The sequence below is a fragment of the Eptatretus burgeri genome, unplaced genomic scaffold (genome assembly GCF_056783735.1).
Source record: "Eptatretus burgeri isolate ZD-2024b unplaced genomic scaffold, Ebu_testis_v1 Ebu_testis_scaffold_3165, whole genome shotgun sequence".
Taxonomy (NCBI): domain Eukaryota; kingdom Metazoa; phylum Chordata; class Myxini; order Myxiniformes; family Myxinidae; genus Eptatretus; species Eptatretus burgeri.
The window spans coordinates 190,001-217,087 of NW_028225113.1; the positions used below are offsets into that span (position 1 = coordinate 190,001).

Genomic DNA, 27,087 nt, shown 5'->3' on the forward strand with positions numbered 1-27,087 from the left:
AGCCACATGGAACCACACCACGAAAACCACGTGGTACCACAATACGAAAATCAAATGGAACCACACGACCAAAACCACGTACCACACTACCAAAACCACATGGAACCATACAACCAAAACCGCATGGTACCATACTACCAAAACCACATGGAACCATACCACCAAAACCACATGGCACCATACTACCAAAACCACAAGGAACCACACCACCAAAACCACGTACCACACTACCAAAACCACATGGAACCATACAACCAAAACCGCATGGTACCATACTACCAAAACCACATGGAACCACACCACCAAAACCACGTGGTACCACACTCCTAAAATCACATGGAACCATACCACCAAAACCACGTGGTACCACATTACCAAAACCACATGGAACCATACAACCAAAACCGCATGGTACCATACTACCAAAACCACATGGAACCATACCACCAAAACCACATGGCACCATACGAACAAAACCACATGGTACCATCCTACCACCACACACTACCAAAACCACATGGAACCATACCACCACCACTACCACAATACTAAAACCACGTGGTACCACACTACCAAAACCACATGGAACCATACTACCAAAACCACATGGAACCATACCACCAAAACCACATGGCACCATACTATCAAAACCACAAGGAACCACACCACCAAAACCACGTGGTACCACACTACTAAAATCACATGGAACCACACTACCAAAACCATATGGTACCACACTACCAAAACCACATGGAACCACACCACCAAAACCACGTGGTACCACACTACCAAAACCACATGGAACCACACTACCAAAACCACATGGTACCATACTACCAAAACCACATGGTACCATACTACCAAAACCATGTGGTACTACACTACCAAAACCACATGGAACCACACCACCAAAACCACGTGGTACGACAATACTAAAATCACATGGAACCACACGACCAAAACCACGTGGTACCACACTACCAAAACCACATGGAACCAGACTACCAAAACCACGTGGTACCACATTACCAAAACCACATGGAACCACACCACCAAAACCACGTGGTACGACAATACTAAAATCACATGGAACCACACGACCAAAACCACGTGGTACCACACTACTAAAACCACATGGAACCAGACTACCAAAACCACGTGGTACCACATTACCAAAACCACATGGAACCACACCACCAAAACCACGTGGTACGACAATACTAAAATCACATGGAACCACACGACCAAAACCACGTGGTACCACACTACTAAAACCACATGGAACCAGACCACCAAAACCACGTGGTACCACACTACTAAAATCACATGGAACCACACGACCAAAACCACGTGGTACCACACTACTAAAACCACATGGAACCAGACCACCAAAACCACGTGGTACCACACTACCAAAACCACATGGAACCATACAACCAAAACCGCATGGTACCATACTACCAAAACCACATGGAACCATACCACCAAAACCACAAGGAACCACACCACCAAAACCACATGGTACCATACTACCAAAACCACATGGAACCATACCACCAAAACCACATGGCACCATACTACCAAAACCACAAGGAACCACACCACCAAAACCACGTACCACACTACCAAAGCCACATGGAACCATACAACCAAAACCGCATGGTACCATACTACCAAAACCACATGGAACCACACCACCAAAACCACGTGGTACCACACTCCTAAAATCACATGGAACCATACCACCAAAACCACGTACCACACTACCAAAACCACATGGAACCATACAACCAAAACCGCATGGTACCATACTACCAAAACCACATGGAACCATACCACCAAAACCACATGGCATCATACTACCAAAACCACAAGGAACCACACCACCAAAACCACGTGGTACCACACTACTAAAATCACATGGAACCACACTACCAAAACCATATGGTACCACACTACCAAAACCACATGGAACCACACCACCAAAACCACGTGGTACCACACTACCAAAACCACATGGAACCACACTACCAAAACCACATGGTACCATACTACCAAAACCACATGGTACCATACTACCAAAACCATGTGGTACTACACTACCAAAACCACATGGAACCACACCACCAAAACCACGTGGTACGACAATACTAAAATCACATGGAACCACACGACCAAAACCACGTGGTACCACACTACCAAAACCACATGGAACCAGACTACCAAAACCACGTGGTACCACATTACCAAAACCACATGGAACCACACCACCAAAACCACGTGGTACGACAATACTAAAATCACATGGAACCACACGACCAAAACCACGTGGTACCACACTACTAAAACCACATGGTACCACACTACCAAAACCACATGGAACCACACCACCAAAACCAGGTGGTACCACACTACCAAAACCACATGGAACCACACTACCAAAACCACATGGTACCATACTACCAAAACCACATGGTACTACACTACCAAAACCACATGGAACCATACCACCAAAACTACATGGTACTACACTACCAAAACCACATGGAACCATACCACTAAAACCACATGGTACTACACTACCAAAACCACATGGAACCATACCACCAAAACCACATGGTACTACACCACCAAAACCACATGGTACTACACTACCAAAACCACATGGTACTACACTACCAAAACCACATGGTACCATACTACCAAAACCACATGGTACTACACTACCAAAACCACATGGAACCATACCACCAAAACCACGTGGTACCACAATACTAAAATCACATGGAACCACACGACCAAAACCACATGGAACCATACCACCAAAACCACATGGTACCACAATCCTAAAATCACATGGAACCACACTACCAAAAACACATGGTACCACACTACCAAAACCACATGGTACCACACCACCAAAACCACGTGGTACCACACTACCAAAACCACGTGGTTCCACACTACCAAAACCACATGGAACCACACCACCAAAACCACGTGGTACCACACTACCAAAACCACATGGAACCACACTACCAAAACCACATGGTACCATACTACCAAAACCACATGGTACCATACTACCAAAACCACGTGGTACTACACTACCAAAACCACATGGAACCACACCACCAAAACCACGTGGTACGACAATACTAAAATCACATGGAACCACACGACCAAAACCACGTGGTACCACACTACCAAAACCACATGGAACCAGACTACCAAAACCACGTGGTACCACATTACCAAAACCACATGGAACCACACCACCAAAACCACGTGGTACGACAATACTAAAATCACATGGAACCACACGACCAAAACCACGTGGTACCACACTACTAAAACCACATGGAACCAGACCACCAAAACCACGTGGTACCACACTCCTAAAATCACATGGAACCATACCACCAAAACCACGTACCACACTACCAAAACCACATGGAACCATACAACCAAAACCGCATGGTACCATACTACCAAAACCACATGGAACCATACCACCAAAACCACATGGCACCATACTACCAAAACCACAAGGAACCACACCACCAAAACCACGTGGTACCACACCACTAAAATCACATGGAACCATACGACCAAAACCACATGGTACCATACTACCTAAACCACATGGAACCACACCACCAAAACCACGTGGTACCACACTCCTAAAATCACATGGAACCATACCACCAAAACCACGTGGTACCACACTACCAAAACCACATGGAACCATACAACCAAAACCGCATGGAACCATACCACCAAAACCACATGGAACCATACCACCAAAACCACGTGGTACCACACTACCAAAACCACAAGGAACCACACCACCAAAACCACGTACCACACTACCAAAACCACATGGAACCATACAACCAAAACCGCATGGTACCATACTACCAAAACCACATGGAACCATACCACCAAAACCACATGGCACCATACTACCAAAACCACAAGGAACCACACCACCAAAACCACGTGGTACCACACTACTAAAATCACATGGAACCACACTACCAAAACCATATGGTACCACACTACCAAAACCACATGGAACCACACCACCAAAACCACGTGGTACCACACTACCAAAACCACATGGAACCACACTACCAAAACCACATGGTACCATACTACCAAAACCACATGGTACCATACTACCAAAACCATGTGGTACTACACTACCAAAACCACATGGAACCACACCACCAAAACCACGTGGTACGACAATACTAAAATCACATGGAACCACACGACCAAAACCACGTGGTACCACACTACCAAAACCACATGGAACCAGACTACCAAAACCACGTGGTACCACATTACCAAAACCACATGGAACCACACCACCAAAACCACGTGGTACGACAATACTAAAATCACATGGAACCACACGACCAAAACCACGTGGTACCACACTACTAAAACCACATGGAACCAGACTACCAAAACCACGTGGTACCACATTACCAAAACCACATGGAACCACACCACCAAAACCACGTGGTACGACAATACTAAAATCACATGGAACCACACGACCAAAACCACGTGGTACCACACTACTAAAACCACATGGAACCAGACCACCAAAACCACGTGGTACCACACTCCTAAAATCACATGGAACCATACCACCAAAACCACGTGGTACCACACTACTAAAATCACATGGAACCACACGACCAAAACCACGTGGTACCACACTACTAAAACCACATGGAACCAGACCACCAAAACCACGTGGTACCACACTACCAAAACCACATGGAACCATACAACCAAAACCGCATGGTACCATACTACCAAAACCACATGGAACCATACCACCAAAACCACAAGGAACCACACCACCAAAACCACATGGTACCATACTACCAAAACCACATGGAACCATACCACCAAAACCACATGGCACCATACTACCAAAACCACAAGGAACCACACCACCAAAACCACGTACCACACTACCAAAACCACATGGAACCATACAACCAAAACCGCATGGTACCATACTACCAAAACCACATGGCACCATACTACCAAAACCACAAGGAACCACACCACCAAAACCACGTGGTACCACACTACTAAAATCACATGGAACCACACTACCAAAACCATATGGTACCACACCACCAAAACCACGTGGTACCACACTACTAAAATCACATGGAACCATACGACCAAAACCACATGGTACCATACTACCAAAAACATGTGGCACCACACGACCAAAACCACGTGGTACCACACTACCAAAACCACGTGGTACCACACTACCAAAAGTACCACTACAAAATCATATTCTACCACGTGGTACCCTACCATGTAAAACACCCAGCACACAAGGCACAAGATTCTTACATCGGTGTGACCCTATCATCCTGCTTCTGGGTACAAATTCCTCGTCAGAGGGTCTTGACCCAAACCCCCCTAGTTTGACGGTAGTGAAGTGTACTGGGTGCTTGTTCTCCCCAAACAATGTGATGTAATGGAAGAGGAGGTGCGGAGACTGGGGGACAGGGGGGTCGAGTACACGGAGTATGTTCACAAACATTGTTGGGACCACCGAGCTCAATGTCTGATGAGGAGGAGCATGTTTATGTGACCACGAGATGACACAACCACCTGTTTGTGTTGCCACGGTTACCTCAGTCCATGAAACGTCAGCACAAGGAACATGAGAGGAGAAAAAGATGGCCGGTGTCGCCATGGCAACTGGTTGTGTCCTGCTTTCAGTCCGTCCCACACTGTTTGCTCGACGAAGGTCTCAGAAACCAACTGCAGCTCCCAACAACAACCTTCCTCTCCCAAAAACCCGTGATCCATCGCGTGATCACATGACCACCACTTCCACTCGGACAGGAATCCAGAACACGAACCGCAGGTCGAACGTCCTCACCGGACATGCTCACCTGGTCCCAAGTCTCCTCCAGGGAAAGCATTCCCGAGAGATTCCCGGTCTCAGCGAACGTCTGGGACTCCTGGAACAAGCTGAACCTGGGAACCACGTCCATGACGGCCTCGTTTCCCCTGAGGAGCGTCGATAACCTCACGTTTAAAATCCTCTCACCCCGCGGCCAATAGGGAGGAGAGCTGTGAAACAATTTATCCTCATTGGTCTTTGAAAGGAAGCAAGGACACGCCCATGACCCCCAACCAATAGCAGAGCAAAGGAGCGACGCGTTCCGATTGGTGGAAAAGCAGAGCGTGGCGACGCTTCCGCTTCAGAGGAGAGCGCGGAGTCTCCGCCCACTTTCTTCCGCTCCGCCCACTTTCTTCCGTTCCGACAAATCACGTTCTCCTGCAAGAGATGAGGATGCCAATGGACTCGGGGTGTGTATGGCAACATTCCACTAAGTTAGGATGGCAACTTCCATCTTGCTGCTACTATCGTGAGCAGGTTTATCCAGGATAATACAGTATATCGATATATATATATATATATATATATATATATATATATATATATATATATATGTATATATATATATATAATTATAATCCGCCATCCAACCTCCAGCAACACTGTGATATCACCATGACGTGCTACACTGAGGCCCTCAGGGCGTGTAACAGCATGAATTACGGGCAATGGTGCAACATTCCACAAGGAGAAAAAGTCATGTACCTGCACACACCTTTTACACCGACTGGATCTCATCACTACCAAAATAGCATAATGCTTCGATCGTCTGCCCCCCCCCCTCAATTCCTCAACCTCCTTCCAAATTTCTAGTTTTCCCTCCAGGAAGTTTCCCATCCCATCCAGTTCACCCCAGGTATCATCTTGTCGACCTAACATCCAATGTTTGTCCCAGGCTGCCTCGATTTTGGCCTTCCACTCCGCTGTTGGTTGTATCCCCCTCTCTCAACTGTCCTTTCTGTCCCTGATTCGTTCAGTGACCTCGAACAAGCTCTTCCACCGTTCCACGAGCCTCGACCATGTGTATAAGAAAAGAATAAATCACTATTCGGAATGTACCAGCGCTGACGGGTTGGACACACATTGTTCCTCACTTCATGGACGTTCTTCCCAAGATGACGTCATCACGTACACTCCAGAGTTCCTGCTGAACCTTCCTTCCCACACCACTGATGGTGTTTCCCAATGATATGTTGCTCACCTGCCATTTGACAATGGTACTCTCAGGGTTAAGGGGAATAAAAAAACGAGGTGCTCGTGGAGGTCTTCAGCGACGGTTTAAACGAGGAGACCACAAGGTCCCGGGTCCTGTTTTCCCTTCGATGAGCTCTCGCTCGATGAAGAACAGAATGACGTTGCTCGGTGGAGGTGATGACGTGACCTTCGATGGATTTGAGATGATTCGGGCGATCGAGATGCGTCATCCGCAAGGCCAAAGATGGCGGGTTATGCATGTTGGTGAATTTGAATTGGACCAACGATTTTATGGAACCTCAATGGTGTTGTTCCAAGGACGTGGAGGTACTGACGGTGTCATTCCGACCCCACTACATCGTGTCCAGTCGATACATTAGTGTACTGTGAACTTGTTAAACATTTTAACCACGCCGAGTAACTATAAAATGACATGTAACCTGCTAGTCTAAGTGAACACGTCACAGGTACGGATGATTTACTGAAAACAAATCTATTCGAAATCCCCTCCGTGATAGCTCAGGCACACACGAGCAATCTGACAACCGGTCAGAAAAGATGTGCAGTGATCCTCTTTATGTGATAGAAATGATTGTTGGTGTCCAGGAAAAAATGTTTACGGGACACTTAACGAAGCCACCATTTTGAGATATCAGGTTCACAGACAGACAGACAGACAAACAGGCAGACAAGGGTGAAAACATAACCTCTGCCCACTTTCAGTGGCGAGATAACAACAATCATGTTAATAGCATAATAATAGTAACATTAAAACAAAATAATGATTGCAATAAAATGAACGATAATAATGAAAATAGCATGACCCCCTACGGCCGCTCTGGTCGGGAGTTGACGTTTTTCGTTGTTGAAAGAAGCTAATTGTTTCAATCGTTGCCAGGGCAAACATCACCAATTGTTACCAGCAGTGATGTCACAGATCAGAGACAAACTCTTCTTCCTCTATCATATTCAGCACAAGGCTGCGGGTTGGCACCATTGGCTGAGTACAAGGATGTGCCGCTGATGCAATGCCCTCTGTAGGTTTGGGAAGGAATTTAGAATCTGCCCATGGTGCTGGCGATGCATCGCCTCCTCATCGCAAAGGACACCGTGGGATCTTTAACATCCACCAACTAATGCCGGCAACAAATGACACTTGCAACCTCAATACAACCAATTACTCGAAAGTTAACAACAGGCCGAGGCCTCCTTTTTGGACTGCTGAACAGCGACTCAGCTACACAAGCAGCAGTTTAAATGGTGAAAACGAATTCACCAGATAAAGCATCTGAACAAAGAGAAAAATCAAAAGAAGACTCCCCCTGCAGAGAAAAAAGCTGACAACACCTGGTGTTCCCAGGTAGTCTCCCATCCAGGTACTAACCAGGCCTGAGACCGTTTAGCTTTTCAAGATGAGATGAGATCAGGCATATTCAGTGTGGTATGGTCTTAGGCAGCAATTGCATCTCTGAGAATCCTCTAAAAGGATTGATCATGTTCACCAAGTGGGAGTCTCACACACTTTTTATGGATCTTTAAAATATTTATTTCAATCACGATCTTCCTTTTCAATGAAGCACCCTTTGAATATTTCCAATTCCTTCATGGTGACGCCATAATAAAAGCATGAAGATGGGGCTTTGCCTCAAAGGGAGGAAGAATAATATATTCGGTTGCTACTTGTTCAATTTGAACAAAACTTGATGGGGATGGGGGGGGGGGGTTAGGCATAACATGACGGAGATTCCAACAACTTAATTTGCTCCCTCCCCATGGTTGTTTTCTGCCTTGGACGAACTCCATGTTAATGTGGATAAAGTTTTTAAATTTATGAAATAATTTTTAAGAATCAAGGGGTGTGTCCAAGTTAAAAAAAAAATTGCAAGAGAGGGGGGAGAGAGAGGGGGTGGGAGTGGGGACGAGAGAGGGGGTGTGAGAAGGGGGTGTGAGAGGGGGTGAGAGAGAGGGGCGAGAGAGGAGGGGGAGAGAGGAGGGGCGAGACTAGGGGTGAGAGAGGGGGAGAGAGAGGGGGAGAAAGAGAGGGGTGAGACTAGGGGTGAGAGAGGGGGGAGAGACCGAGGGGAGAGAGAGGGGCGAGAGGGGGGCGAGACTCGGGGGGGGGGGGCGAGGAGGGGCGAGAGAGAGGGGGCGTCACAATTGACGCTGGGGACCTGAGTATGTTTCCCAGGTGTTTCCCAAGTTATGTCCATTTATGACAAGGTTGGTCCAATCTAATTGAAATAATGCCCCAATCCAGTCGTCGTTTACGCAAGTACGGGCCAGCCCCTACGGGCCCGTACTAGTATATATAATACATGCATAATTATAATCCACCGTCCAACCTCCAGCAACACTGTGATATCACCATGACGTTGTGCTGCACTGGGAGATGACCAGACGGAGGTCCCTGGAGTACTGGTGGAAAGTGGACGTAGCTCCGGCGCATGCTCCCATACCTGAGCTGACCTGACATCTGAATACCTGGTGAGCCAACAGACTTGCCGAGCATCTACTGCCCTATTGATGCTGTTTTGGACTTTCAAACGTGACATTTGATAAATAAATGCGATTTTTTTTATTACCATATTTTCTGGACAAAATTTGTCCGTTATCAGAAACTTTGTAGTCAGAAAAGAATGAGCAAGCTGCAGCAAAAGGCATTATATGGAATGAAATGTTGGTGCAAGTAACATGTTAAACTGTTAGTAAGTTTATATATTTTATTGTCTTCATTTACATTACACATGAAAGCAAAAATAAATTTGCTGTTTATTTGCCATGTTCTGAAGACCCACATCGTGCCCCTAATAGGAGTGAAAGCTCCATCGGTGGGTCTGGTGTGGCGACGCAGAACCAATTTGAATCGTCATCTGTAGAAAACAACAAAACCCAAATGTGTAATAAATCATGTTTTTGGCGTGAACACTGTGCTATCCAATATAATCTTGAAAACACACTGGTATGGATCTTGTGGATCACCAAACGTGGGGTCAAAAGGAAAACCCACCTTTGGCATTGATCGATTCGCAATGGGGGAGTGGTGTCATGGTTGTGAGACCATTCAGCCAATTAACATTGGGGGAGTGGTGTCATGGTTGTGACACCATTCAGCCAATTAACATTGGGGGAGTGGTGTCATGGTTGCGCAACCGTCCAATAAATGACAGCTACCCGGCAGCCAAGCTGCCATAGGCAAGAACAGAGAACAGGAAAGGTGATTAATCCTTGGGTGAACCGTCTCTCGGATGGACGTTCAGCTGGGCATCACATCTGCTGGAACCAATCCCCCCCCCAAATCCTCCTCTCCCTCCCTTCACTACCCCCTCCACACACATACATACACACACACATACACACACATACACACATACATATACACACATACACGCACATACACACACACACACATACACACACATACATACACACATATACACACAAACACACACACATACACACATACACATACACACACAAACATACACACATACACACACATACACACATACACACACATACACACATACACACACACACACACACACACACACACATACACACATACACACACACATACACACAAACATACACACATACACACACATACATACACACACACATACACACACATACACACAAACATACACACATACACACACATACACACATACACACACACATACACACACATACACACATACACACACATACACACACGTACACACACATACACACACATACACACACACACATACACATACACACCAACCTACACACATACACACACATACACACATACACACACACATACACACACATACACACATACACACACATACACACACATACACACACATACACACACACATACACACAAACATACACACATACACACACACATACATACACACACATACACACACATACACACAAACATACACACATACACACACATACACACACATACACACACACACATACACACACATACACACACACACATCCACACATACACACACACACACACATACACACACACATACACACACATACACACACATACACATACACACACAAACATACACACATACACACACACACATACACACACATACACATACACACACAAACATACACACATACACACACACGTACACACACATACACACACACATACACACACATACACACACACATACACACACACACACACACACACACACATACGTACGGGAATGAAGGAATGGATTTGAAATAAGAAGATTGAATAAAAGCATTTGAACGAGTGAGGGGCGTGGCTTGAACGAAAGGGGGCGTGGCTTGAACGAGAGGGGCGTGGCTTGCTCCGCTGGGTGGGATTCCGAAAAGGGCATCGAACCTTGAATGTCGCGCCTCAGTTTCCCGCCAAACTGTGATCTGGTCAGGTTTTCTTCAGGGGCGGCCTTTGCGAGTGACGTCATTCACACAGACCGCCGTCGTGACGTCATGTTTACACGGAACAGCGACGTCTCGTTCGTCCCTTTAAATGGTGACGCGCGTCGTCGCGGCACCCTGCTCGAGGAGATGCACGGTTCCCCTCACACCTCATTACCAGGACGACCTGAGGTAATTAATTCTGTTTCCTCAGAAAAACGCAACCACTTCGTGTTCGGGTTGAGGTGGCTGCCTTGGTATCTTCAGAGTCCCGAGTTCGAGCCTCGTGACCCACTGAATTAACATCAGGTGGGGTTGATTCAGCTGGAGTGGAAGGGATCCCCCTTCCTTCGACGTTAAGCTGGCCGTCCTATCTGCCGTTAATAGTCCGTCGACATCAAAGACAACACAGCGTCCTTCCTGAAAAATCGGCGAGTTATCGCCGGCATCCCGTGAACCAATTCCAAATTCCTGCTCCAAACCAACAGGGGGGCACTGCATCAGCGGCACAGCTCACCATTTACAATTACCCCTCAGAATTACCCTTTCGAAGCGCCCTCTCTCTCAAGCAGCTGTCCAGGTGATGCAGGTTTGGTGATTACCTCCGACCCCCGAAGGTGAAGGACGATATGTTGTTCCTCCCCCCTTCCCCCTCCCCCCTCCCCCTCCCTCCTTACCTCCCTGTCTCTGTCTGTTTGTTTGTTTGTTGTGAAATGGAAGATTGTTCAAGGACATTGTTTCGTCGATTTGGTTATAATGTTTGTTTTGTCGATCGCCTCCAGGTCACAATTCCAAACCGATCGTCATGAAACTTCACCGAGTCGCAGAGGTCGCGTCTCATCTGAGAAGCCGATTGATTTTTGAGGTCAACGGGTCAAAGGTCACATCTTGAGGTCGAATTTTTTAAATCGTCATTTTTCATCCGATTGACTTGAAAGTTGAACACGATTTGCATCGTCCGTCACCGAATTGGGAAAGCACCTATTTTCCTTTTTTATTTTTTATTTTTTAGGTCAAAAGGTCAACTCAAGGTCAAACTTCTGAAATCATCAATTTCAATCTGAAAAATCATCAATTTTCGTCCGGTTGACCTGAGCTTCGATTAAGATTGTCAATTTTAATCTTCATGAAATGGACAATTTGATGTATCCATGGCAACCTTTGGAGAAAGGGGGGGTGCATTTTGCAAGTATTGTGTTCTGCACTCAGTCTCTTTCTTGTTATTCTGTTTGTGTGCAGGATATCTCAAAAAGTTGTGGACGGATTCGGACGAACCTTGGTGGACAGGTTGGGTGTGCGACAAAGACCAATTGATCCAGATCCGGATGCGAGAATTATTTAATTTTCAAAGCGATTCTTCACCATTGCGAGATGGGGCCAAAAACGATATCTCGCACGATATCTCAAAAATGTATTGGGCAGATATGTTCTCGTGGATCAGGCGTTACCTGGCGGAGGTACGCGCCCCACCGAGTGCCCTTCCAGTGTCTGATTATTTTGCCTTAAAATTGTGGACGGGATCCTCTTCTCGGCTCGTCTCGTCTTGCAGAGATTGTCTCTTGTGGAAGTTTGTTCTGGTGGCGCAGCTCGACTCGTACCCCTGCCTTGTATTCCTCCCCTGGTGGGTCGTGGCTTTTGCGAGCGCCCAATGAGAAAGCGGCACGCGAAGGTCAAAGGGTGCTGCGGATCGAAGGATGGGGAGAGGGATGAGAAGGGATGGAGATTTTAAAGAGGGGACAATTACAAAAGGGGGATCGAACCTGCTATTCACACACAATGCATTTCCCTGTCCCTGATACAATGGGAAGGGGAACCTAACGAAACAAAATGACGATGGACATATCTCAACTTGGGATCCCTGATGTGTTGAACCCAACTCCCCCGGGGTGGTCTTTCCGAAACCCCAAGAATATTTACACATGGGGACCCCAGTGATGAGGTGTTTATTTCAGGCAGAGGGGTGCAGCACCCGAACTGGATACAGTGCCCATACATGTGAATGTAAACATGAACCCTTCTCTTTTTCAAAATACCTGTTTACACGTACCTGTGCGGTGTACACTTCCTTTTGCACTTGAAAAAAAAAAAAATCAGGAAAACATTTATTTCAGGAATGTAAATGTGACAAAGGTGAGGAATTCCACAACAAGGTGAACAAGTGCATCAACTATCCACCGGCACCTGGCTCACCTGGAAGGCGAAGCTCCTCCCATGCCTGGTCACGTGACGTGACTGCCTTGAGCGGTGAGATCCGTCGGTCATGATTGGTCACGTTGATGTTGTGCTTTTCACGTTGTTTACCCCATGCACACGAAGCGAAAAGTGGAGTGAAGCAATGGATTCACTTCTGTCTGTCTGTCTGTCTGTCTGTCTGTCTGTCTGTCTGTCTGTCTGTCTGTCTGTCTGTCCATCCGGGCATCTAAAACGTCAGTTTGTGATCGACGAACAACTTGATTTCAATTGAATGTGATATTTTGAACACGAATCGGAAAACGAACCTTTCGTTTAACGTACTTTGGCTCTGAATTTGTCCCGATTGCGCACACGCGCGGAGAAGAGTGAGACAATTATTTCACTCGATCTGCCTGTCCGACAGTCAAACAAAATTGAAAATCATTCCAAACAGCAAACTTACTGTTTTTAAGGATGTTATAAAGGACACAAACAGCAAGCACGAATAACCTCATGTATCGTTTTAGATGGAGGGTGGTGTAAAAGACGCAAGCGGTAAACTTCCAAATTTGTTTTCTCCGACCTTTAAAATCTTCATTATCATTTCGATTTAACGATATACTTGAACACTCCGCAGGATAAGATGTTCAATTAACTCGGTTATGTTTTCACCCCTGTCTGTCTGTCTCTTTGTTTGTCTGCGAGCAGGATATCTCAAAAAGTTATCGAAGGATTTCGACGACGAATGGTAAACTGGTTGGGTGTGTGATCAGGACAATTTGATTCGATTTTAGTTAAAGATCCGGAATCCGATGCAAGGAGAGAAGGGTATTGCATTTGGGTCCGTTGGTTTGTCTGTTTGTCAAGACACAAAAAGCCACAACAAGATCATTCCTCCTCGTTTCTTGGACGTACCCCACAATGTCCAACTTGTCAGTTGTCGCAGTGTCACAGAACGTTTGTTTTGAGTGGGTAAACGTTCACTGGACATCTTATTTCACCCTTGTTCGCTCAAACGATTGCCTTGAATTGATTAACTCTTTGATAAAGTTCATGGTCTCTCAACAGGAACATTTTTAGCCGCGTCTCGCGTTGCGAACGCTGGCTCTAAGAGAGCTCCGCGTTGTTGTTGTTGTTGTTGTTGTTGTTGTTGTTGTTGTTGTTGTTCTTCTTCTTCTTCTTCTTCTTCTTCTGGTGAAGACAAAACCTTTCGGACTTGGCTCTTTTATATACAGGATCCGGATCTCCTTAAATAATAAACACCTGGACACATCCTCGCATTGAGGGTGCCTTTTGAGAGCGTCTATCATGAAATTTTAAATATATTCGGACATTTGCTTTAAAGTTTCGAAAAGTTCACGTTACTATTTAATGATTATTCCATTGAATGTGTTGTAATTTCGTAAATACACGATTTTCTCGTCATGAACGAGGAGCCTCCATGACGGGTCTCACTATTGGCTCCATCAAGGCACGTGACGAAATATCGGAAGTTGTTGTTATTGCCTTGAGGACGCGGCTCTTGGACACATTTGTCCTTGTTTCACCTCGTTTTCTCTTGCCACAGCATCCCTTGCCCTCTAGTTTTACTTTTTAAAATGTATTCTCCTTGAGTTTTTTCTGAGCTGTTAATTAGTGATTGAAACTTTTGTATTTTTGGGATTTTATCACAACCTTGGAATGTCATTTTCTTTGCAGCCCTTTCCAGCCTGCATCCTGTTGAAGCGAACCAGGGTCCACCTCCATTGATTCAAACCCTCTTCCCAAATACAAGTACACCACCGGAAGCCTCTACGGAACATCTTGCATCGTCTTTTTGGAATTGGGTCAACACCGGAATGGCTGACCCAGGTGTGACATCTCCAGCAGCTGAACAGATTGAGGCCCGTCCCTCGAGCGGTTCTCCGGCGACGATTTCCTACGGAACAGAGCAGTTTGGCAGAATGTTCGGACGTCCATGTGCCAGGATGAAGTTGAGTCCGATGTTTGGTGAAGGGCAACATGGAAGTTCAGCTGAGATAGAGCAGCTTGGTACGAAGTTAGCAAGCATGTGTCCAACGAAGGGTCACACTCATGCAGACTCGCGTTCCACGAACCTTGCTGACTCTGACATGAGTGACTTCTCCTCTGGCTCCGAGGCCTCCGGAGACTTCATGGTAAGTTTGAACTTTTCCAAATCTGTCCACCAGCGGTTTGCTTTGAGTCCTGTTGTTATATATTTTTAAACTTTTATATTTTGGATATATTGTCGAGGCTCGTGGAAGAGCTATTCTTAAATGTTCATTACTACCCGTTTGTAAGTTGTTCGGACATTCCAGCACAATGCAAGTTACGTGCTATATACAGGTTTCCATCCTCGTTTTCTGCCCCCCCCCCATCTCTCTGTTCTTCATCCTTCTCGTCCACTCCGAAAAGTTATTTCCATCTTACAGATGTCTTTTGTGTTAATCTTTGTCCCGAACTTCCCTTTGCTCTTTGCACATCGTTGTTCATCATTTCTGTTCCACGTATTATGGATCCGACTTATCACCATCTTTGCACTCCGCTCACCTTCCTCCCTCTAATTGCTCTGAACCCCAACAAATGTGTTCTTTTTCTCATCTCGTCTGTGCTCTACCGAGTGCCATTCAAGCTGTAGTTTTATTGACACAAATTGGTTGTATTTCCTTGAATACCTCACTCCCTGCAGCCTGGCCTCCATGGGTCCCGGTCGTTGTACTTTCCGGCATGCCACTCTCCACTCACTGCCTTGAGCCGTGACCCTTGGCCGAGTCAAGCAAGGGAAAGGGTCGAGTCATCTATATTTGATCCAGGAAGTTGTCTCAGAGGAGGTGCAAAGTATCCACTGGAGAGAGTATGGTATCCACGACTACCATCACCACCACCATCACCACCACCACCACAGCCGGCAGAGCCAAGCAGCATTGATTATAATCAGGAAAAACTACGTCAAGCCCCAATTTGTACGCATCTGTTTGGATCGTCCGTCTGTTCTTCTCCCTGGGGAAGTGCTTGGACTTTTTGTTGTTGTGATTCGACTCAAGAATGGGATATTGAATTGTAATCTTGATTTATGAATGTGTTTGAATGTTGTGGAGAGAGAGTGTTTGGATGTAGATGTGACCTTTTACCACCTCTGAACAGTAATGAATGAAGCGACATGGAAATGGAGAGGCAAGCTCTCACGAATTATCCACACGAACCCTGTCTTCTCCACAAAAGTCTTCATCGGTGGAATTCTCTGGAGCATCACTGAGGGTATTTGCTTTTTCTACTCTCCATCCTACTCCTTCACCTTCCCCGTTTATGCGTATAAGGATCTGGCGTAACGGTGTCGGTGCGAACATCAGGACTGAATGTTAAGTTTATTATTCAACGAGAAAATACAACCCATCGCTTTGTTGACGGGGATATTAAGGGTGGAGGGAAAAGAGGGAGGGAGAGATAGGAGGGAGGGGAGAGAGAGAGGGGAAGGCGGAGAGAGGATGGAGGGAAGACAAGGGAGGGGAAGCTAGGAGGTGGTGAGAAAAGGGGGGCAGGAAGGGAGGAAAGGGGTGGGGAGGGGGAGGTAGGGAGAGCAATGCCTCACCAAACGTTGCTATACATTGCGGGAAGGATGGGTATGAGGAAGGGGATGTGAGAGAGAGAGAGAAAGGGGAGGGGTGGTGGGGGGAGAGAGAGGAAGGTGAGGGGAGGAGGGTGGGGTTAGGAAATATAATGATATGTTGTGCTTAATGATCACACACACACACACACACACACACACACACGAGGATGTGGACATCTGGGATGACACCATTCTACCTTCTGAATCTGATTTGTACATGCTGCAGTCCCCTCAATGGAGGGGGAGCAGTGGGAGAGCAGGAGGAGGAGGGGGGAGGGGTGGGAGAGAGTCCAGGGTCGGAAAAAGGGAGAGGGGTGGGATAGGGCTGAGAGATGCAGAGGAGTGAGAGAGGGAGAGGGGTGAGAGAGGTGAGGGGGAAAGGCATTCCAGTGGGTGAGATGTCCAGTTTAACGTCCAGCCGAGAGTCGGCACACACATTGATGAATCACCCTGCCTGTGAAACACCAGGATGACAGTTTATAGCTGGGTCGGGTTTCAAACCCAGGTTAAACAGCTGATAGTGAGCATGTGGACCTCTTGGCTTTCCTGACGTGATGTCGTGATTCATTACTTCATAACAACTGAAAATATTTTTTACTCATTGTAATCGTATAATTTATTTTGCCTTCCTACTTCTGGTATCTAACTGCGGTATCGCCATTGATTGAAGCTTGAAGAACACGCGCCAAGTGGCTTCAGCAAGAAATCTACAAAACGGTTGAAGAAACTTTTTTAAAAAATGAAATGTTTAATTTCTATTTCTATTAATCTGTGCCAAAGTGACGTGTCGTAACATGGAAGATTGTACAAAAAGGGGAAACGTCGTGTAAAATAAAATTTCACTTTTTCAGCGAGCCAGCCACCGCCTGTTACACCGCACAACAACACGTGGCCAACGCACGCGAGTGGCTCCTGAACTTTGTTCAAAATATTCGATGTGGTATTCGGTGACAGTGCGAATATTGCAGAGCGCTCGTGGCTTAAGTACTCCAACATGGCTTCAGCACTCCAACGAAACGGTTGATAAGAAATGGCTCGCTTGGCACGCAATTGGCAATGGAGACGCCCGCAATGTGAAATATGTCCGAATTGGACAAATTAGCACTTTTTTTTAGGAGTCTGAACTGCTGCTAAGTTCAATCCTGAAGATTAAATTTTGTAATTCAGCTTTGTTTAAGAGATTCTCCAGGTTATGGCATGTGCGGAAATGAAATAAAGCCAAGAACGCTGATGTCTCCCGGCGTTTATAAGCATTGCAATGTACCCAGCGATTCGTAGCTATGATGAACAGGCATTCGATAACATGAGTGAGGAAAGTGAAGAAAAAAAAACTTTATCGTTCAGAAATCGTTGCGGCCTGTTCCAAGTTAGGGCATGGTTGAGCAGGCCAAAAAAAACATGGCGGCTTCAGACCCCAGCGAGGTTACCCAGGAAATGCCTGAAGACCCAAGACAGCAAGGTGGCCGGGGATTGCCTGATGAAGGATATAATTAAATAATGCCGTTAATTATCTTCAAAAGGGGTGTTTTAATTAACCCAAACACCCAATTTTCACTCCTGCACTCCCTTTGATTTCCCTCAGGATGCATGCAACGTTTCAGGCTGCTAGGTTTTATGGTTTTGGAGTTACGGAGGAGACACACTGACACACACACACACACACACACACACACACACACACACACACACACACACACACACACACACACACACACACACACACACACACACACTGACATTTATTAGTGTGGATGTTTGACACGTGACTTGAAGGTTTGCTTAACAAATCGATGTACAGTAAGTCTATCAGGAAGTGTCCTTTGTATCTGATCACTTTTGTTGTATTTTCTTGTGTTTAGCCAACCTGTTGGGTACATTTAGCGCTTTTGGCAAAGTATCGGTGATGTGGCCGAGAAAGAAGAGCCAGTACAGATGGGGCAACCCCAAAGGTATGGTGACGGGAGCAAACCCCCTGTAATGTATTGTGTACACTGTGTCGGTGTGGTGCTGGGACAATGTTTTTCACTTTGGGGATTATTTATTTATTCCATTCAACTGGGTGGAATGCACATGGAGCAGCTGGAACATAAATCACACAACACACACACACACACACACACACACACACACACACACACACACACACACACACACACACACACACACACACACACACACACACACACACACACACTCAGAAAGGTCGCTGAAATCAAGAAAATGACCAAATACAGCACTAGGATCTCAAACATCGGGGCAATATACCTGGGTGCTCACCTGGTAGTGGCTGGATAAGATAAACAGGGAACCACTGGTCGATGCGGATGACCCACAGCATATCTCATGGAGAAGAAAGTAAATATATATGGATTTTTTTATACCGTGAACAAACGTTAGTACGTCACGGGTGATGAAGGTGGTGGTCAAGTTTCATTGGAATTGTGTGTGTAGTTTCTGAGAAGAAAGGAAATACCTATTTTGCAGGCAACCCCCCCAAAAGGACCGACGACGCGCCATTCCATCAGCTCCCCGGGAACTACGTTCCAGGTGAGCTAAAAATGAGGAAAAACGGAGCTAAGCAATTGTTTCACTTCTGTCTGTCCGTCTGTCTGTCTGTCCGTCCTTCTGTCTACAAACATCAGTTTATGATCAAGGAACAATTAACTTGATTTCAATTGAATGTTATATTTTGAACAGGAATCGGAAAAACTCACCTGTTGTTTAACAGTAATGAGATAAAGAGAAGAAGTGAGATAAAAAAAATTCACAGCAAGACAAAATTGAAAATCATTCCAAACAGGAAACTTACTGTTTTAATGACGTCATAAAGGATACAAACAACAGGTACAAAGAACTGATGTATCGTGTTCAATAAGGTGGTGTAAAAGGCGATGCATCAACGGCGGTAAACGTCTTAATTTTTTATTTATTTCTACAACCATTAAAATCTTTATTTTATTTCAATTTAATGAGATACTTGAACACTGCAGAACACAAATCGACTTGTCAGCACTTTCAAAACCCTTCCGTTTCGTAGTACGCTGCCGTACTTGGACAAAATGTTTTACCTCATCAGGAACAATTGAATTATTTTCCACTCGTGGACCCCCGCGCACGTCCTTGTTTCTCAAGACAGTGTTCCCGGGGTGACGTGTTCCCTGAACTCTAGTTTTTATTGTTTCGAGGATCCTGAAGGAGTTCGAACGTAGAACCGAATATGGAATAACAGAACAAAAAGAAAAGGAGAGAGAGAGTAGGAGAACACAGCAACGACAGGGTTAATGGAAGGAGACTTCGAGAAGTAGGAAAAGTGGGGAATAAGGAAGGTTCTGGGAGGACACATTGGGGTGAACATGATGGATAAAGAAGGAAACTCTCAATAACAGGAGTGGAAAGAAAAATTTGACACCCGAAAAGATGACTTGACTTGGGGAGGGTTAATGAAGGTAGAGAAGATCATGGTTGTGGATGTGCCATGATGGACACAGAAGAAAACTCTCAGGAAGGAAGGAAAGAGTTTGGCTTGAGGCTGGTTGTGGGGGAGCGGCATGAGCGGGGGTAGAAAGCATCATAGTTTTGGATTGGAGGACGATCTGAGATGGTGGTGAACAGCCGGCTGTCTTCAAGACCTGGCGGGAAGAAAGGGATTGAAGAGAATGTGAAAGTTGGTTCCACAGTCAGGAAAAAGTGGAACGAATGAGTGGAGGTGAGCAGTGACCCTCGACTTAGGTTTTTAATTTTTTTCTGGGGGGGATGATGGTGGACCATGTGAGCCTTGCAGAAACCTGCGAATGCAGGCAAAGGATGGAAAGAGTAGATGGTGCAAGACCCGAAAGGTGGTGGAAGACAGAGAGACCACCGACCTGTCTGCAATGTCAAAGTGATCGACCCATTGACTCAGCTTCAGCGCAGGAGATTCCAATGATCTTGAAGGTCTTCGTTTCCATGGCGTCCAGCTGAGCAAGAAGGGAGAGCAGTGGTCTCTCTGGAAGAAAGCCTTGCGTGTGGAGAGGAGTTCAGGTGTGCCAAGGACGGACTTTGTTCGACGGAGGATGTCCAGTCGGCGGCTGCCTTTGGAGGCCAACTTTGAAATGTGGTTTTCCCAAGAAAGATCATGACTGATAGTGAGACCCAGGAGATTGAATGACTGAACTCACCGGTCACGTGATTCGGCAGCCATATTTTTTAAACTTTCAAAAAACGACACCACACAAACTACCCACACAAAACAAGTCCTGGTAAGGGTCTGCAATCTCTGATTGCTCTTTTTCTTGTTGGGAATGTGTAAAGTTAATAACTGTGTGTATCATGGAGGTAGTTAAGTGGTGTGTGTTGTGCCGATGTTGGTTGTTGAGAAAGTGGTGTGTAACGATCCTTTTTTGACGTGTGCTGCGTGCAGGACACGTTTTTTTGCTGTTCGAGTCGCAAGCGGGAGTACGAGCATTGCTTCGAGCCTGCAAACGTTTTGCTGAGGATGATCACCATTCATTGTATTCATACATGATGTCCATGGCGTCCGACAATCACGAGTCTTCCCATATGGTACATTTACATTCATTAATGTCCGGGGCTCGGACAGTCCGTCCTCTCAGTTCTCGAGCTGTTCGCGGTCAGGGTGCTCTCTGGAGGGCGCTGGTGTTTCTCAGTTTTATGGCGGTATGATTAGAGAGCGTGCCCCACAACCATTTGTTGTTTACAGACGATGGACAATGGGAAGCAAGTGTTTGAGTGCATATTTTAAGGTGTTGGATGTACTCCGACCTCTGTGTCAGCCACCGTGGCTATAATGACAAACATTCACAACATGTCTTCATCGATACCCATTTCCCTCTCGGCTATACAGACAGACAGGGGTGAAAACATCACCTCCTTCCACCTGGAGTGGCGCAGGAAACAATCACAAAGTTTAAAAGGATTCCCAAGCGTAATATGGTTTGCTGACCCAATTGGGATAATGACAGGAGATACGAGTATGCCTCATAATCGTTGTTGATTGAAGGTCGAGATGTTAGGGGGCTTGTTGCGTTGAAAAAAATTTAAAAAGGTATCACTCTGACCTTCAACCTGATATTTAATTTAAAACAAAGGAAGGTGAACAAGTCACGGACCGGTGAGGGAACTGAATACCAAAGCAGGTAGAACAGAACATTTAAAAATTATCTTGAATATAACGGTATGACGTCATATACAGAACTTTTATTGAAGGACTTGCAGTCGTCATCGAGCGCTTTGATCACACTTTGAAAGATGGATTTTATCAACTTTTGCTTTGATTTCCAATTTGATGGTTTGGGTACCTCTTCACTCGTCTTTGCTTCATCTTTGCACAGGTGGAGGTGATCCCCTGGGTCGTGGCAGACTCGAGCATCGGTTTGGATCCTCTGGAGTGCTGGGAGACCGGACTGAATGTGTTTGTGGGGGCACTGCACGGCTTGATAACAGCACAGGGACTCGCCGACGTGCTCGACGACCTCTTCGGGGGAGTCGTTTCCGTGCGCATCGACATTGACAAACACCGATACCCGATCGGTGCGTGCACACCTGAGCTGTTTTACCTGTACGGAGCTGGAGTGGAACTAAGAATGGGTGCTGGGAGCAAACCCTCGGGTTTACCGGGTCCGCTCCCTCGTTTATTCCAGGGAAAACTGTTCGAGCCTTGAAATTTCCCCACTGGAAGAGGATACTCCATAACGAGTGCAGGTGATGCATCGGTGGAGTTAAAATCCAGAGCAAGGATGCAGTTTTGCATGTGATCTGGATTCGAAGTTTCTGGAAACCAACGTAGTCTAAGTGATCGGATAAAAACGATCGTCACCCCATCTGTTGGTCCGATGAAGGGTTACCAGCCGAAATGTCAGCTTCTTGCTTCCCCTGCCGGTTGGTATACTCACTCATACGAACCTGTGCTGATTCAATCCAATGATCGACAAGATCTGACTGTATGTCTGTCAAGGAACACACCTGTAAAAGGTAAGACTGCTAACTTGAACGGAAGAGTCTTGTTCAGGGGATTGTATTTAATACATTTGGGAATATATTTTTCTGCCGCTTATGTAATATATAGATAGACCATTCAATCCGTGTAGAGAAGAGTGAGATCATGTTTTTTTACTCCGCCTCTCCGTCTGGCAGTCAAATTTTAAAATAATTCTAAAAAGGAAAGTTTATTGTTTTTAAGGATGTTATAAAGAACACAAACAACGGGTACAAGGAACTCACGCAACACGTTAAATCAGGTGGTGTAAAAGGCGGCGCATCAATGGCGGTAAACTTCCGGATTTTTTTTTCATTTCGACACCGTTAAAATATTTATTTTATTTCATTTGAACTATAATCTTGAACACGAGAACGCAAACCGACTTTTTAGCACTAAGCAGCACTTGGACAAAATATTACGGAATTCTACATCATCCCGGCCAATCATGAATCGACTTACCGCTCGCAGACCCCCGCCTGGGTCCTTGCTTCTCAATAGTGCGCCTGATGATGTGTTCTACAAACTCTCTCGTTCTTGTTGTTGTTTTGTTGTGTTGCAGGGTCGGCTCGTGTGATGTTTGGAAACCGCATGAGTTACACGAAGGCGGTCGCTGCTGAATTTGTCGAAATTCGAACTCCAAAGTTCACAAGAAAGGTTTGTCCGTTGAAAGTTCCATTGAGGTTTGGAATGGACGTCGAGCTCAAAGCAAATGTTGATTGGAATTGATGATTTGTTGTTGTTCATTTTCTCAATACAGGACAGGTGCAGTACATTTTTTTTACCTGTCGTGCTGCACTCGAGGAGAAACCACAGCACATCAACACCACACAAAACTACACAAACACCACACGCAATAAGTCCTGGCAAGGGTCCGCAATCTCTCCGATTGCTCTTTTTCTTATTGTAGTATTGTCTTGGTGGTGGACTGTTTGTTGTTGCCACTTGTGGTTTCTCCTCGAGTACAGGACGTTTTCTCAGCTCCACCTGATCCTTTACAAGACCCGTTCCCCGCACCACCCCGTCCATTTTGTCCAGTCGTTGTTGTCTGTTCGCACGACTGTTCATCGTATCGTGGATCTGTTCCCATCCTCCGCGTTCTTGCTCGTCTTCTATCGATCTGCAATCATGTTCGTCTCGGCTTGCCGAGTTTGCCTACTCCCGGCGACCATCGCACGACTGACTCCCTGTACCTTCTGGCTCGGACCTTGTATCAACCTGGTGGTGCTTTGATTTTTCAGGATGACGATCAAGGGGAAACTTTCCTTCTGTCCAATTGTTCTCACATTTCCCTTTGTACATTTTCTATCCCACCTCTTCCCATCATTATTTATTTTTTAACTCCAGTGAAATGTCCAAATCCCTGATTTTGTGAAATGAATCTCTCACCCGTCACCGTTTCCTCGTCTGTTCACACACGTGACTGGTTTCTCTCCAACAATTTGCATTTCTAATTGTTGTTTTTTTTTTTAAACATCCTTGTGGTCACAGATCCAGATCGACCCGTACATGGAAAATGGGTCCTTGTGCCAGTCCTGCTTCCACCAACCTGGAACCTCATTCTGTCGAGAAATGGTAACGCTCGTTCCCTCTCCACGTGTGGCATGTCCAAAGTGGAGTTTCATTTTGTGGATTCATGTTTTGGGGGGGGTTTCCACAACGGGTTATGGAAATGGTGCTCGAGTATATGCGCACCGCATGGCTTGCTACTTATAATCAACATGGCAAAGCGTGACCTTTGAACTTCAAAATATCACAAACTGTCCCAGTTTACCTTTGGTGTACGGACAAAGTATCGCAAACTGTTCCGGTTCACCTCTGGTGTACTTACGGGTCCATTCGGTTGACTTGGGTCCTCTGTTCACGTCTTGTTGCTACATTTGAAGGCGTCGCAGGGAGACCGTTAAAAGCCAACGGTTTCAGCCGTAAAACGATTTCAAAATTGGGGATGGGGATATGCGGAGGGGGGCTCACATTGTTTGCCGGGATTTTATCTGTGGGTGAGGGTGATATAGATAGGTGGTGGTAGTTGGAGGTACAGGTGTTTTTTTATTTCTCTGATCATGCATCTTCCTCCCAGCACAAGATACAATGTCGGTCTTGTTTCCACCTTCCCTAATCACGTACCTTCCGGTTCCAGGTGTGCTTCAAGTTCTACTGCAAATCCTGCTGGCGTGCACAACATGCCCTCGAGGACAGGTGTTTCCATCGCCCAGTGATACGCTACCAGAAAGAACACCTGTAGATCTGCATCACCCGGCCTCAGATCCCCACCCTGTAATTCCTAATGGCTTTGCTTCTTCTTTTTCCTCTTCTCCCAGAAACCTTCCCCCCTTCCCTTTTCCTCCCTCACATTTTTGCTTCTTTATTTTTCTGAAGAACGTTGTGACAGAGGATTGAAAGTAAAGTATTTTAATTGATTGTTCTAATTTTTATTGCACTGAAACTGTTTCATTAATATTATTTATTTAAAAAATTGAATTTTTATTGACGAGTGAACATAGCTCGTTCTCTTGCCCATTCTGGTTGATGTTGTTGTTGTCCTCCATCAGTGATTGGATCTCGCAGGGTCACGTGATGGTTTCAAAAAGATTTTGTCGGTTTATAAAGTTTAAAAATTATTTTGTGGAATTGGGCAAAGGATTGTTGTTTCCCGACCAGGATCCAGGAATGAAGTGAGAGAGGAAGTGTGCACGGATTTATTGAATTATTTCCCCCTGTTTTGTCGAGGTCGGCTGGGGTTATTGTTGGAGGACACAATGGAGGACACAATGGACACGAGGTTGGGATAAGAATGAGAGAGTGCTGTGAGTGAAATAGGCAATGAGGTGTTTGTTGTGAGATGAAAATTATTATATTTGTCGAACAAGCAACTTCGTCATCACTTCTAACCAACATTAACTACAAGTTCTAACCAGTAATAGGATTTGCGACTCGGCCTCATCCCACAATTCCCTCTCATGTGATTCCCATTTTTCCCATTTATCCCACACTCAAACCAGGCCTGATGGTGAGTGGTCTGGAACCCGGGTTTAACGAGAACTCCACAACCCCAAAAACCCCCTTTCCTCTGCCCACAAGCCCGTGGGGGTTCTCGTCCCAGTTGTGATTTAATATGTTCAAGGTTGAGGAGGGAAGTTGTATGAGGGAAGTGTTTGTGAATGGTGGTGGAGAGGGGAGCTGTATGAGGGAATGGCTGTGTTATGTGAATGAATTGTGGTGGTGAAGCACGTTGTTTCACCTCCACCATCGAGGTTCCCAGGTGGGTAGTTTTGTTTTTTTGATATGAGACTGCATTTCTCGATTTGGATGAAAAATCCACACAACACAGTCTGGTGTTTTGTGCACCTTTCATTTGCACCACCTGCCACCTGGGTGATTGACCTCACCTGAACTGTCATGGGTTTCCTGGAGGATGAGTGGAAAGACACCTTCAATTTAGTCCGAAAATGAGGATTTTATTTTAAAAAGTTATTTTATTTTTTTTACATTGTTTTACGTTGTTGACCTGCTCATGTTTTACATTCCATAAAAAAAAATGATGATAAACACCTGTTTACCTCTTGTGTACCTGGATCGACATCTTGATTCCTTGTCCATTATTCATCTGTTTTGTTGGTGTTGTTTTACCATGGTGTACACTGTACAGGGAGTTGAAGACCGTCATTTTGGGCCTTCAGTGTGACCTCGCCCTCCTCGACATGACAACCTTCTCTCCAGCGTGTTACCATAAAGCCGTGTAAAGAAGGTGTTCGTGTTCCAGGACAGCGT

The 27,087-nt window shown here is 45.7% G+C and overlaps 2 protein-coding genes across 12 annotated transcripts in view; one reads left to right on the plus strand and one right to left on the minus strand.

The window, feature by feature from the left end:
• Positions 1-6,240, minus strand: part of LOC147006565 (Krueppel-like factor 6) — an 18,809-nt gene extending 12,569 nt beyond the window's left edge. For 2 of the 3 annotated variants that reach the window (XR_015054761.1, XM_085868552.1), the window contains exon 1: positions 5,946-6,236. Coding sequence is in view for 1 of the 3 variants with exons in the window: in XM_085868553.1 (XP_085724679.1) it covers positions 5,945-6,047 (103 nt within the window). In the remaining 2 variants the exon portion in view is untranslated. Of the gene's footprint in view, positions 1-5,944 lie in introns of all 3 variants that reach the window. The other variant, XM_085868553.1, reaches the window with a different exon arrangement.
• A 3,263-nt stretch (positions 6,241-9,503) lies between these two features.
• On the plus strand, positions 9,504-26,879 carry LOC147006566 (cytoplasmic polyadenylation element-binding protein 1-like). 9 transcript variants are annotated; one of them, XM_085868532.1, is made up of 13 exons: positions 9,504-9,634; positions 12,346-12,443; positions 13,675-13,807; positions 15,434-15,891; positions 16,425-16,698; positions 16,880-16,993; positions 19,202-19,291; positions 19,794-19,889; positions 21,742-21,884; positions 22,673-22,871; positions 23,879-23,973; positions 24,808-24,891; positions 25,457-26,879. In XM_085868532.1, the coding sequence occupies exons 2-13, from the start codon at positions 12,369-12,371 to the stop codon at positions 25,559-25,561; spliced, it is 1,866 nt and encodes a 621-aa protein (XP_085724658.1). In that variant the 5' UTR covers positions 9,504-9,634; positions 12,346-12,368; the 3' UTR covers positions 25,562-26,879. The 9 variants fall into 9 exon arrangements, 7 of the variants coding, with proteins under 7 accessions (XP_085724658.1, XP_085724655.1, XP_085724652.1 ...); XM_085868529.1 differs by lacking the exon at positions 9,504-9,634 and adding an exon at positions 11,473-11,755; XM_085868533.1 differs by lacking the exon at positions 9,504-9,634 and adding an exon at positions 11,765-11,872.
• Positions 26,880-27,087: the final 208 nt, after the last annotated feature.

What these genes read in the sequence shown, in the direction of transcription:
- LOC147006566 (XM_085868526.1), top strand. Translation starts at nt 11,534, where the DNA reads ATGTCGCGCCTCAGTTTCCCGCCAAACTGTGATCTGGTCAGGTTTTCT. An exon ending in ACTACGTCAAGCCCCAATTT is followed by an intron (nt 16,699 to 16,879) that starts GTACGCATCTGT and finishes ACCTCTGAACAG; the next exon opens with TAATGAATGAAGCGACATGG. An exon ending in CAGATGGGGCAACCCCAAAG is followed by an intron (nt 19,292 to 19,793) that starts GTATGGTGACGG and finishes TTGTGTGTGTAG; the next exon opens with TTTCTGAGAAGAAAGGAAAT.